At 44.6% G+C, this 12735-nt stretch overlaps 1 protein-coding gene across 1 annotated transcript in view; it reads left to right on the top strand.

The window, feature by feature from the left end:
* The window catches only part of LOC144508894 (glutamate receptor ionotropic, kainate 3-like), a 536983-nt gene that overhangs the window by 207399 nt on the left and 316849 nt on the right, over window positions 1–12735 (top strand). Inside the window, exons 2-4 of the mRNA XM_078237108.1 lie at window positions 1994–2161; window positions 4072–4329; window positions 8942–9123. Of these exons, the coding sequence (XP_078093234.1) occupies window positions 1994–2161; window positions 4072–4329; window positions 8942–9123 (608 nt within the window). The remainder of the gene's footprint in view (window positions 1–1993; window positions 2162–4071; window positions 4330–8941; window positions 9124–12735) is intronic.

Here is a 12735-nt window from a genome sequence, read left to right as displayed (position 1 = left end):
GCACAGAAAATCTGGTAAGTGGTTTCCGCCACCACACTGGTGGTTTGGGGCCAGATCAATCCGGCAACCGCAGAGGTCAGGGAGCCATTTTTAAAGGGCGCCCAGATCTCTGTTAAAATGAAACTCTCCCAAAGACACTGGAGACGAGCACCGGGGCAATCCTTCACATCCCCCCCAAAAGCACCAGGGCAATTTCCCCACACACACGAGAGGAACTTCCCAATGAGGCTCCCTAAATGGCCCACCCTGGGCACTGACCCCTGGCCCAACCTTCTTGAAGTACCATCCCTGAGGGCTGTAGGTATCTTTGCACCCCTGGCAGGTTCCTCTTGACTGATTCCTGTTTTTTCAATACCTGTTATCACCCTCACCAACGTGACTGGACATTGGTGAAGGAGGGGCGATTTCCTTATCTGGGGTGAACATGTGGTGGGGGAAGCCCTTTCGATACATTTAAATTTATGTAAATGCATTTGAATGAAGGGCAAGAATCTTGTTACATCACCGGTGAGGAACAGGAAAAATTGGAAAATGAGACCTCGCTTGCGAGAATCTCGTTTTCCGAATCTCGTGAGATTTTGTGCCCATGTCTCCATTTGCACTCCAGGCGAATGCAGGCACAAAGTTGCCCCCCCCAATATATCTCAAAAAGTTGAAAAATTTGGTTCATTTTTCAAATTGCCTGGAATACCTTTGGAATGGTCAGGGAACCCTGGCTGAAAATCATTGCCCTAATCATGCTATGTTTCTAGAGCAACAGGGAATAAGATTTTGGGAGATATATGGATGGCTCAGTGTTGGTTTTTAAGTCCAAAGTTGGGATTGGCTCTGGTACCAATGGTTGGTGAGTCTTTTTGGTTCCATCACTAAAACTGTGTGAACAATCCCAGGGAAATTCATTCTGAAGCATTGAACAACATGGAGGATGTTGTTGAAGTGCTGGGGGAAGAGCTAAAAATAATTTTCAGGAGAGTTGAATAAATGGAAAATAAACAATTGCAGGGAAAGAACAAAGAACTGGGATTTAATTGAATAGCTCTTTCAAAGACCCAGCACAAAGGCATAATGGGCCAAATTATCTCCTCCTCTGAGATGGCTTCAACAGTAAGTCTGAGGTGGGAAGACAGCAGGGTGGGGGGGGGGGGGGGGGGGCGCGGAAGGATTTGTCGACGGGAAACACAGATTTACAAAGTTAAAACGTAGGATCAGTTTAAAAATTTTCAACAGGTTTTCTGCCCAACATCCAGTTGAATTTGACAGGTTGGCATTGTGGTTAGCGCTGCTGTCTCACAGCGCCAGGGACTCGGATTCGCTTCCCGGCTTGGGTCTCTGTCTGTGTGGCGTTTGCACGTTCTCGCCATGTCTGTGTGGGTTTCCTCCGGGTGCTCCGGTTTTCTCCCACAGTCTGAAAGACGTGCTGGTTAGGGGCATTGGTCATGTTAAATTCTCCCTCTGTACCCGAACAGGCACTGGAGTGTGGCGACTAGGGGTTTTCACAGTAACTTAATTGCAGTGTTGATGGAAGCTGACTTGTGACACTAATAAACTTAAACTAAACCCCAGTCTCAGATAGATACCCTTTAACTGTGGCACTGTCCCTTCCTTGTGAATTCCAGTAAATGAAATTGAAATACCAAAGGAGACTGCACAATACTAAATTGCCTTTATGCTCTACATCAGTCAGAGAGAATAAGAGATCTATACTTTGGTCCTGTGTCAGGCATGGATGCATTGATCCCAGGTCTCACTGAAGTGAAAAGACTGATTCATGGCATTAAAGAAAGGGAAGTTTTTTTTTCTTAGTTATTACTTGCCAGCATAAAAAAGGTGGGAAGATTATCTCTGTTTATTCCTTCAAACTTTACTCAAAATAATGGTCGGGGGAAAATACTCCCACTGCCTACCTGACGACAACTGGAGGAAATCTATTCCCAATGATTCCGCGAGGCGCACGCAGACTGTGCTGAATGTTATTTTGTTTTTTCTGTCACAGGAGGGATCTTTGAATTAGTGGAAGGTGGCACGGTGGGTGCAGAAGAGCTAGCCTTCAGATTCGCGGCCAACAACGTCAACAGGAACAGGACATTGCTCCCCAACACCACCCTGACGTACGACATTCAAAGAATAAACATCTATGATAGCTTTGAAGCATCAAGGAAAGGTAAGCCCCTGATCCGAAGGGCGTCACTCGCTGCGTTCGCTTCCTCTGGTTTCATCTCGGTGTTCTGCTGTCTTCACCTTTTGCATATGTACCAGCGACTCTTCAGCTGGAGGGGAAGAATTGCAATAGTTCTGGCCTTTGAATGAAGACCCAGCTTTTCCCTCTGGCTTGGGTACGCAGGAATGGGTGAATTCCCGGCTCAGCAACCCTGACCTTTCAAAATGGCTGCCTGAAGGCCACATTTTCATTCCAGGAGGGGTGGGCTGGATTAGAAGTTGGGCCCGCGCCCTCAGAATGAGTGTAAAGTCCCCCGGGTGCATGGGTGGCTGGGTGGAATGCCTGCCTCCAAGCTCTGGTACTGTGTTGAATGAACGAAAAAAAAAATCAAGCAAAAAGAAAGCCCTCCAACCTTCACCCCACCCCACCCCCCTCCACACACACACACACTTCCCATGACCCATCCCCAGTAAACTATGCCACCTCATGCCCCAACTGCATGGTCAGCCATTTTGAAAGGTCGAGTTTGCCGATCCGGTAATTCTCCTGTCTCTGTCCTCCTCATCCAGGAGTGAAAGTCTAGGTCTTAAGTGGCCAGTTGCCTCTGCAAACTGCATATACGTGAACCCTTTCCAGCCCCTGTTAAAATGGAACATGCCGCACTTGGGGTCACATCTTAGGATTTCCAACCATTTCCGAGATTTCCAGCAGAGGCTCTCCAGCTTGTCGATAATCTGGGCTGAAGTCTTCACAAGAGTGACCGTTGGAATAGAAGCAGCAAGTGGAATCCTGACCGGCTTATTTACCTTCCTTAGCCCTGCGACATTGGTCCATGTACTCAAGCTTTTCATTTCAGCTTCTCTATTCCCTTACGTATAATATGTGTTGGCAACAAAAAAATGTCCAGTCATCAACTACCCTTGACCTCTTGGTCAAAGCCCACTTAATCCTTCAACAATGTGCATTAATAGCATTTAAAAGTCAGAATTCCCCTAACAGACACTGATAATATTGAAAATGATCTAGCTGGAATAGAGAAACATGGTGCATGGTGACACAGGGTGACAGGATGTCACTCCATGCCATTTTGACTCCAATGTTGCTGTGCCAAGTAATGTCCAGGGGCTGGACGTTCGAAGACTGGAGGCAGGTGGTCCCAGAATTTCCCACTGCCAGCACAGATCCATCCCCAAACTACTTCCAAAAAGGCTGGGGTCAAGAACAAAATGCTACCCGCTTACATGTGGATGATAGTTAATAAATATAACTAAGGAGTTTATTAATTTTTCTAATCTGTAACCAGGTTCCCCCATGATGCCTTAAACATGGCAGTAAGAGCCTCCCAACTGCAGATCCAGGGTTCCAGCATTGCAATGGACTTTCTAAACCTATCTCCCCCTTGCAGAACTAACAAATATTCAGCTGGGTTAATAACAAATGTGAAGTCTGCATTAAGCAGACTGGGCGATAGGAATGTGACCGGCTTCACTCAATTCAACTTTCTACTCCAGTTAGTCTGTTAATGAAGCAATGTTGCAGGGATAGTCATTTACAAATTCACTATAAATTCCAACCAGAATTGATCTGCACAATCCACTTACAAAATCAAATGGTTTCAGCTTGCCAACAAACACTGTCCAGCTGCACAAAAATGAAGAATGTTTATGAATCACCCCCTTCACGAGACTGGAGAAAATTGGTTATTTATATTCAAATATCAAACTGCGCCTTAACTCATTTCCCCTCGTACCGTCACTAGGTCCACCAAGAAAATTCCCTCGGTGGTAAAGTCAACAGAAATTGTCAGATCCTAATGAGAATTCTTTCCAAGTGTTGTTGTCAAAGGTCCTTTGCTGATATTCTCTCAGACACATGCTGGTCACTGTTGATGGCTCTGCTTCTCTCCCATTCAGCCTGTGATCAGCTCTCATTAGGAGTGGTTGCAATATTTGGGCCTTCTCACAGCTCCTCATCCAATGCTGTCCAATCTATCTGCAACGCGCTGGAGGTCCCTCACATCCAAATCCGATGGAAGCATCATCCCATGGACAACAGAGACTCTTTCTATACCAACTTTTATCCTGACTATGCCTCTCTCAGCCATGCGATTCTGGACCTTGTGCAGTTTCTGAAGTGGAGGACGGCGACCGTGGTTTACGATGATAGCACAGGTAAATTAAGAGCTGTATTTATGAGTAGCTGGAGGGATGAGTGTCCGGATGGAGAGGGGGTTTTGAATCATAGAATACTGTAAGAAAACAATACAGTGCAGAGGAAAGCCATTGGACCTTCGAGACTGTGCCAGCTCATTGAAAGAGCAATCAAATTAGTCCCTCCCAGCGACCCTCTCCATGGTGCTGAACATATCCCCGCTTCAAGTATTTATTACCATAAGTGACTTAAATCTGCTTCCACCACTCTCTTTCAGGCACTGGATTGCAGATCATTAGAACTCACTGCATTTCTTTCCCTGTTTTGCCAATCATCTTTTTATGTTTTAGTGTCACATGTAAGCTTACATTAACACTAGCAATGAAGTTACTGTGAAAACCCCCTAAGTCACCACACTCCGGCGCCTGTTCAGGTACAATGAGGCAGAATTTAGCACGGCCAATACATCTAACCAGCACATCTTTTGGACATTGGAGGAAACCGGAGCACCTGAAGGAAACCCACGCGGACATGGGGAGAATGTGCAGATTCTGCTCAAACAGTGACCCAAGGCCAGAATCGAACCCTGGTCCCTGGCATTGTGAGGCAGCAGTGTTAACCACTGTGTGACCGTGCTGTCCACAAACCCATGTCTAAGGTTACTAACCCTTCTGTCACTGGAAACTATTTACCCCTATCAATACCCAACAGGATTTTGGGCATCTCTATCAACTTATCCTCTCTCATCTTGAAGAAAATAAATCTGCTTCTTTAATCTCCCCATGTCACCTATCCCACATTCCTGATAACATTCTATTCAATCTCCACTCCATTCTCCCTCATGCCTAGAGATTCTTTAGAATCTTTGGTGTCCAGAATAGGATACACGAGGTATTTATGGCCTCGTTCATCCCAAAACAGTAAAATCCCACCCGAGGTCAACGGTTCTTTCCATGGTCTGCCCCTCGCCCGCTCCGATTCCCGTGGTGGGCGGGACGAGTGTTTTATATTGATCTTTTTGTTTTTGTTATATCTCAATTTATGAAGGTAACCTTTTTAAATGGACTTCTCAACTTGCTCTGTCACCTTCAAAAACTTGGATAGCTACATCCCCAGGCTGTGCTCCTCGAAATCTCATCGAGCCTGCTCCGCCATTCAATACGACCACGGCTGATCCTGGGCTTCAACTCCATTTTCCCCTCTGTTCCGCATATCCCTTAATTCTCTGAGAGAAGAAAAATCAATCTTTCCCAGCATCTGTTCCTTGTTTGAGAAGTTAACCTAAGGTCACACCCACCAGATTAATTGTAAAGATCCAATGACCATATTCAAAAACCGGGAGCTGGAATTCTCCGACCTCGCTCGTGGCTAGGATTCTCCAGAGCCGCATCAGTAAATGGACTGAGTGCTAAATTCTCCATTCTCGTTGGTAGCGATGGCGGGGCTACTAAAATTTTGGCTGCTGCTTTCCAAGCTTCACCAAGTCCAATTCATCCCAAACTTTGCTGCCCGCATCCCAACTCTGCAAAGTGCTGCTCATTGACACCCAATGGATTCCCATTCCTGATGCATTGAATTGAAAATTCTCACGCTGATTAACAAATCCTCCCATTGGCTTAACCCAAATTGATCTCTAAAAACCACTCTCGCCTTTAATCCCTGCCCATGATATACAATCTGGCCTCCTATGTTTCCCTGCCCCTCTTCCTATATCAATAGTGGAAGAACATTCAGCTTCTGTGCCATGCGCTTTGAAATCCACTACCTGCAAACACTTTCACGTTATAACTTCACCCCAAAGCCTCCTCAAAATCCATTGCTTAATATATTTTTGGTCATTTCTCCAAACTTAGATGACCACTTGGCGTCTATTTGACTTTGAAGGAACACCATTATACTGATCCATTGTTATATTAAAGAAACTATATAAATGCGCCCTTTAGTATGGTTAATTTCTATAACATTATGTAGGAATGCCAGGGAAGTGTCAATGGTTGGCCTATTCTCGCATGGGATACTCTAAATTGCTTCTCATTCTTAGAATACTTTGTCAAGACTTTCATCCCTATCACGGGCTTAATTTTGCTCAAAATACATTGTTCCCAGGCTCAAGGCAATAGATGACCTTCCACTTACTTCTCAGCCATCATCATTCTCAAGTTGGTCAATGGCCCATTTAGTCATAGTAAAAGATGATTCATGAAGCATCAGAATTGGACATCACCTTACTCGGGGGCAATTAGGAATTGGCAACAAAAGCTGGCTGAGCCAGTACCATCTGCTTCCAATTAATAAAACTCATCAGCAGCTATGTAATCACTTGAGAGGCAAAACAACAAATCAAGAAAAAGAAAATCGAGAAAATTCCACTTCAATCCCCTTGGAAGAGTTTTATACAAGTTACTCAAAGTTTGTTTTTCCACTCTATACCATCATGTCAGCACATCTAAGTGGGAGTCCACCAAATATCACATGTAGACACCTGATGTGCTGAGCCCAGTTTAAAGTTTGTCATTGTGCAGAAATGTTTTGCGCAACGTGTTCCAAAACTTGGGTGACGCAGTCGTTAGCACTGCTGCCTTACAATGCGAGGGACTTGGACTCAATTCTGGTCTTGTGTGACTGTCTGTGCAGAGTTTGCACTTCTCCCTGTGCCTGCGTGGGTTTCCTCCCACAGTCCAAAGATGTGCAGGTTAGATGGATTGACCATGGGAAATGTGTGGGGTCACAGGTGTGGGCCTGGGTAAGATGCTCTTTCAGGGGGTTGGTGCGACTCAATGGGCTGGATGGCCTCCTCCTACAAGATAGCGATTCTATGGTTCTAACTCTTATTTTGAGTAAATGAGCACTGTCAAAATCAGAACGTGGAATATTCCAGAACATAACTGATTGTTCATTGTCCGGTATGGATGCAACATTATTTAGTAATTTTTGAAATCCTGGAGAGTTTGTTTCTATACTCCAAGTGTTCTGAGGCCGTCCCAGGTCCTGGCACATCCTTGCAATGGCCTTGGAACAGCCAGTTGTTCTCCCCTTGTGGTGGTGAATAGAATGGCTACCTAGTGGTTGAGCTCATGGCTGGTTCTCAGTTACTGAGGCAAAAGCAACTGAATAAAAAATGTGATAAAAGTAGGCAAAGCAGAACAGAATGCAATCTTTCAAGTTACCAAGTGCTTAGCCGATTTATTGACCTTGGCCACAGTGTTTGAATAGCCTCAGAATGCTTTCTGAAGGACTCCCTCTTTTCACACAAACATCAGTGAGTGCTTCTTGTGTTCAATTCTTTCATTCACACAGACAGGCAACCTCCCCTAAACTGAAGCAAGGCACCGTACTTGAGAATTTAAAGAGTGTTTCTTTCTGAAGGATTAATCCTCTAAGAAGCTGTTAAGCCAAACAAACATTAAGATAGCCATGTGATCTTGCTTCATGTTTTATTGAAAAGAAAATCACTGTCCCAACTCCCCTCCTCCCCCACCCCCTCCTTTTTCATTGTTTTTGACTTCCTTGTCTCTTCCTCTCCTATCTCTTCTACAGCTCCCAATCTCAAACTACAACCTTTTGCTTCTTCCATGAACTCAATAACAGTCACTGTACTTTCTGTGGTTTTAGGAGATGGCAAGTTTTTGGAGAATTTTGTAGATTGTGGCCAGGCCTCTTAATCATTCACTGAGTTGTGGAAATTAGCACTTGTGTGAAATTCCTTCCCTGTGTCCATGTACATCATACAGCTATCCTGGAGCAGCTGTAAGTTACTAGTGTGGCCCTATGCCTGACAGCACGGTGGCACAGTGGTTAGCACTGCTGCCTCACAGCGCCAAGGACCCGGGTTCAATTCCTGCCTTGGGTCACTGTCTGTGTGGAGTTTGCATGTTCTCCCTGTGTCTGCGTGGGTTTACTCTGGGTGCTCTGGTTTCTTCCCACTCTCCAAAGATGTGTGGGTTAGGTGGATTGGCCTTGATAAATTGCCCCTTAGTGTCAGGGCGTTAGCAGGGTAAATACGTGGGGTTACGAGCATAGGCTTTGGGTGGGATTGTGGTCGATGCAGACCCAATGGGCCAAATGGCCTCCTTCTGCACTCTGGGGATTCTAAGAATCTTTGACAATCCTCAAATGATTAGAGAAGCAGCCTGGTGGGCACATAGTCCAGAGGGTCTCCCCTCCCTTGTGGGCTGTCTTTGGCCACTATTGATTTGGGGATAAGTGCCTGTTCCAACATTTCCAGGTACAGCTTGTAGAATCTACCAGGGCACTGCCTTATTGCATAATCTGAAACAATGATGGGAATACTTGTGTCATTCCCAAAACTGTCAAGAGTCAACTATCAAAGTTACAATCAAAATATTTTGCTTTCGTAAATATCGAGGAAATTGGGACCATTTTTAAAAAAAAAAATGCATTAAATAATTGATTTTTCAAAATTCAGTTAAAGGTAAATTGATTGAATTTTGTAATCTGGCTTTAATCACTGGGTTGTGGTTCAAGATTCACTTGATTCACTTGACCCCATACTGTCAAGAAATGAGGGGATAAATTGCTGAGAGAGAGATGGGGAGGACAGTGCAAATTGTATACTGAGTTAGACAGGACATACTGCACATCAGAAATAGCTTTTCTGCTTTATCATTGAAGGTCTCATACGTCTGCAGGAGCTGATTACAGCTCCCTCCAGGTACAATATCCGACTCAAGATTCGTCAACTTCCCATCGACTCAACTGATACCAGGTCCCTCTTAAAGGAGATGAAACGCGGCAGGGAATTTCGCATTATATTCGACTGCAGCTATACAATGGCTGCTCAGATCCTGAAACAAGTGAGTTACATTCGTCGTCACTGCAGCTTTGTGCCATTGTTCAATTGTTCATTGTTGGAAGGGGTCAAGAGGTTGAATATTAAAGCTTCAGGTCAACATAACTGGCAGCAGATTCACATTTTTGGAATGCTTAATACTTTGTCTGCATCATGTCGGTCTTTCATAATAGTCGTTACTCTTTCCGTTCTTCAGTGGGTTCCGCAGCCTTTTCTCCCCGAATCTTCCTGACATTTGAGGAAAAGCTGCATGTTTTCCACTCTTGGCACCGAGTTTACTAGTTGAATCAACAGAATGTAGCGACCACTGCAGCGCTCCTATTAAGGTCAATGACTGAAACAACAGGGTGGTTTATCTAAGTATAAAAGCACTGGGAAGGAATTCAGGCATTCTTTATAATGGACGGTCGATCTGCAAAACCAGTTTAACAGCGGCACCAATTTACAAAATAGAAATTTTGTACTGTTATTGCATAATTTTAGACTGTGATGATTTTAAACGAATTACTTTGGAATTCCAGCACTGAAACAATTATTTTAATACAATATTTTTGTAGCCCCACCATAATGCCACCAAGAATTTTTTTTTGCTGTAAACAGATGTTTGCAGTCTCCTCTCTCTTATCGGCAAGACTGAGACATGTTCAGAATTCGGATTATTATTTGATATTCTGCAAATGCTTTTCCTGCCCAATGGCTGTTAGAATACAGGGAGAGAGTGCCCACTTTGAGTACAAGCAACGATGCAAGTGTACATTGCACACAGTGTGACAAGTGCTTATTTCTCGAATTTTTGCTCAACTCATTTGCATGTCATTGAACATAAAATCTGCCATGAACTCGCGCAAGTGGATGGTGTTTTAAAATGTAATTGTTTGTATTCCATACTAACATTTTTGCTTTAAAAACATACGCTTGAGAGAGTGGCAAAACCAGTGCCGTTTGATTTATACATTTGCAATTGGGATTGTCATAAAGAAGAAGCGTTTTAATCAGCATCTAGGCAACCACTTGGGAATAATCTGGTTTTAAATAGCTTGCAAAGAGTTTAAAGAAAACTGTACACAGGATTACAGAACTGCTACAGCACTGAAGGGAAGACATTCGGCCCATCCTGTCTGCACTGACTCTCCAAATGAGTAATTCACTTAGTGCCAGTCTCCCGCCTTCACTGGTATACATACACATTTTTCAAATAACAGTTGAATACCCTTTTGAAAGCTTCGATTGACCCTGTCACCACCACACTCTCTCAGGCAGAGCATTCCAGACCTTAACAACTCACTGTGCGAAAAAGTTTTACCTCGGACCACTTTTGCTTCCTTTGCTAACTACTTTAAATTTGTGCCTGCTCATCCTTGATCATTTCATGTTTGGGATCAGATACTCCTCATCTATTCTGTCTCAACCCTTTGTGATTTTGAATGTTTCTATGAAATCTCCTCTCTGCTTTCTTGTCTTCAAGGAAGATAGATTGGAGAAGGATGGACTATCTTCATAACTGAAGCTCTTCATCCCTGGAACCATTCTCATGAATGTTTTCTGCACTCTCTCCAATAGCTTCACATCCTTCCTAAAGTGTGGCACCCAGAACTGGGCACAATAGTCCAGCTGAGACTGAGCTTGTGTCTTTGGCATATCCAACATAACCTCCTTGTTCTTGTACTCTATGCCCCTATTAGTAAGGCTCAGTGTGTTGGATGCTTTATTAATTGCTCTCAACCTGTCCTGCCACCCTCTGTGACTAATGTATATATGCACCTAGGTCCCTCCGCTCCTGCACCCCCTTGAGAGTTGTCCCCCTTATTTTAGATTGTGTCTCCAATGTTTCTAGCAAAATGAATCACTTCACATTTCTCTGCATGGAACATCTTCCGCCACCTGTCAGTCCATTCTACCACTTGTCTATGTCTTTTTGAAGTTCTATACCGTCCTCCTCCTCCAACTTTCATATCATCAGCAGATTTTGAAATTGTGCCCTATACACCAAGGTCCAGGTCATTAATATACATCAGGAAAAGCAAGGGATCCAACGCTAACCCCTGGGGAGCTTCACTTCAAACATTCAACTAGCCTAAAAATATCCAATAACCTGTTCCGTTTCCTGTCACTCAGCCAGTTTTGGACACGTGTTGCTACGCTCCCTTTAATTCCATGAGCTCTAGATTTCCTCATGTCTGTTGTGCAGCATTGCATCAGATGTCTTTTTCATATACACCACATCAACAGTATTGCCCTCTCTGGTTAATACCTCTTCAAAAAAACTCCACTGCTGGCTTTCATTACTTAACCTGCATTTGCCCAAGTGACTGTTCATTTTGTCCCAAATTTTTTGGCCGGGATTGTCTGACCTCATCCCCAGCTGGGATTCTCGGATCCCCGCTGCTGTGAGTGAAGATTTAGCTGCCAGCAGTGTACAACCTCACAGAATATTGCCCATTGTTTCTAGAAGTTTGCCTACAGCTGAAGTTAAACCGTAAGTTGCTAGGCTTCTCTTTACGGCCTACTTGGTACAAAATGATAACATTCGCAATTCTTCAGTCCTCTGATACCACCCACGCCCCGAGTACAACAAAGGTTGAAAAATTATAGACCGCAGCTTTTGTCATTTCCACTCTCACTTCCCCAGTGGGCGGAATTTTAACAAAATTGGTCAGTGTCAGGTTCTGACTGAAAACCGACATGTATCTCTCCAAGTGCACAGTTGAGTTTTCACACCAGATTTTCTGGCATTCGGTGCACAGAAAATCAGAAGACATGGTTTACGTCTTCACTCTGGCAAGACGAGGCCTGATGGAGCCAGCAAGACCGGCTCTACAGACATCAAGGCACCATCTTTGTTGGGCACTCTGATCAGCGCTGGAATTAAACTCCCGCCACAGCATGGAGGACCCCCCTCCCCCTACAGATGAACATTGGGGTGACCTCCTGCCCCTCCCCCAGGTGTTGGCATCTCTCTTCTTCCCCCCCCCCCCCCCACTCCGCCCACAACTACACGAGTATCAGGGTCTCTCTTTCAACTCCCCCTCCCACACAAGTATTGGCAAGCACTCTTCTTCTTCTCCCCCCCCGCCATTGGAATTTCCCTCTTCTCCCTAGGGGCTATACTTACCTTGGCACACCTGGCAGGTTCCCCTCGACTGATCCCTGTTCTTATATAGCTGTTGTAAACCTCACAGGCATTCAGGGCTGGCATGTTACAGTTTCAAAGGGCCTAAGTTCCAGCTTTCTCTGCTGTTATGTTGATGGATTGAACATTCCTGATGCATGTTGAGTTAGCTGATCTGAACTGAGGCAGTGAGAACATTACAATTGGCAACAATGTCTTTGTGCAGGGAGGAGGAAAGATCACACATGGTTGCATAGGAAACGGCAGGCTTGTCGAGTCCGTTCTACCGTTCAGTATAATGATGGCAGAACTTGGGCTTCAACTCTGCTTTTCCACCTGCTTCCCACATCCCTAGGTTCCCTGAGAGACCAAACATTTATTCTACTCAGCCTTAAAAGTAGCGGATGATGAAACATCCACAACTCTGGGATGGCCACAATTCAAACACCTGGTCTTATTCCAGTGATTTTTTGTGTACACATCTGGATCTCTGCTGAGGGCAGGGCT

The sequence above is a fragment of the Mustelus asterias genome, chromosome 21, assembly GCF_964213995.1.
Source record: "Mustelus asterias chromosome 21, sMusAst1.hap1.1, whole genome shotgun sequence".
Lineage (NCBI taxonomy): Eukaryota > Metazoa > Chordata > Chondrichthyes > Carcharhiniformes > Triakidae > Mustelus > Mustelus asterias.
The sequence above is the reverse complement of the archived record's forward strand: the minus strand, read 5'-3'. Positions and strand labels throughout refer to the sequence as shown.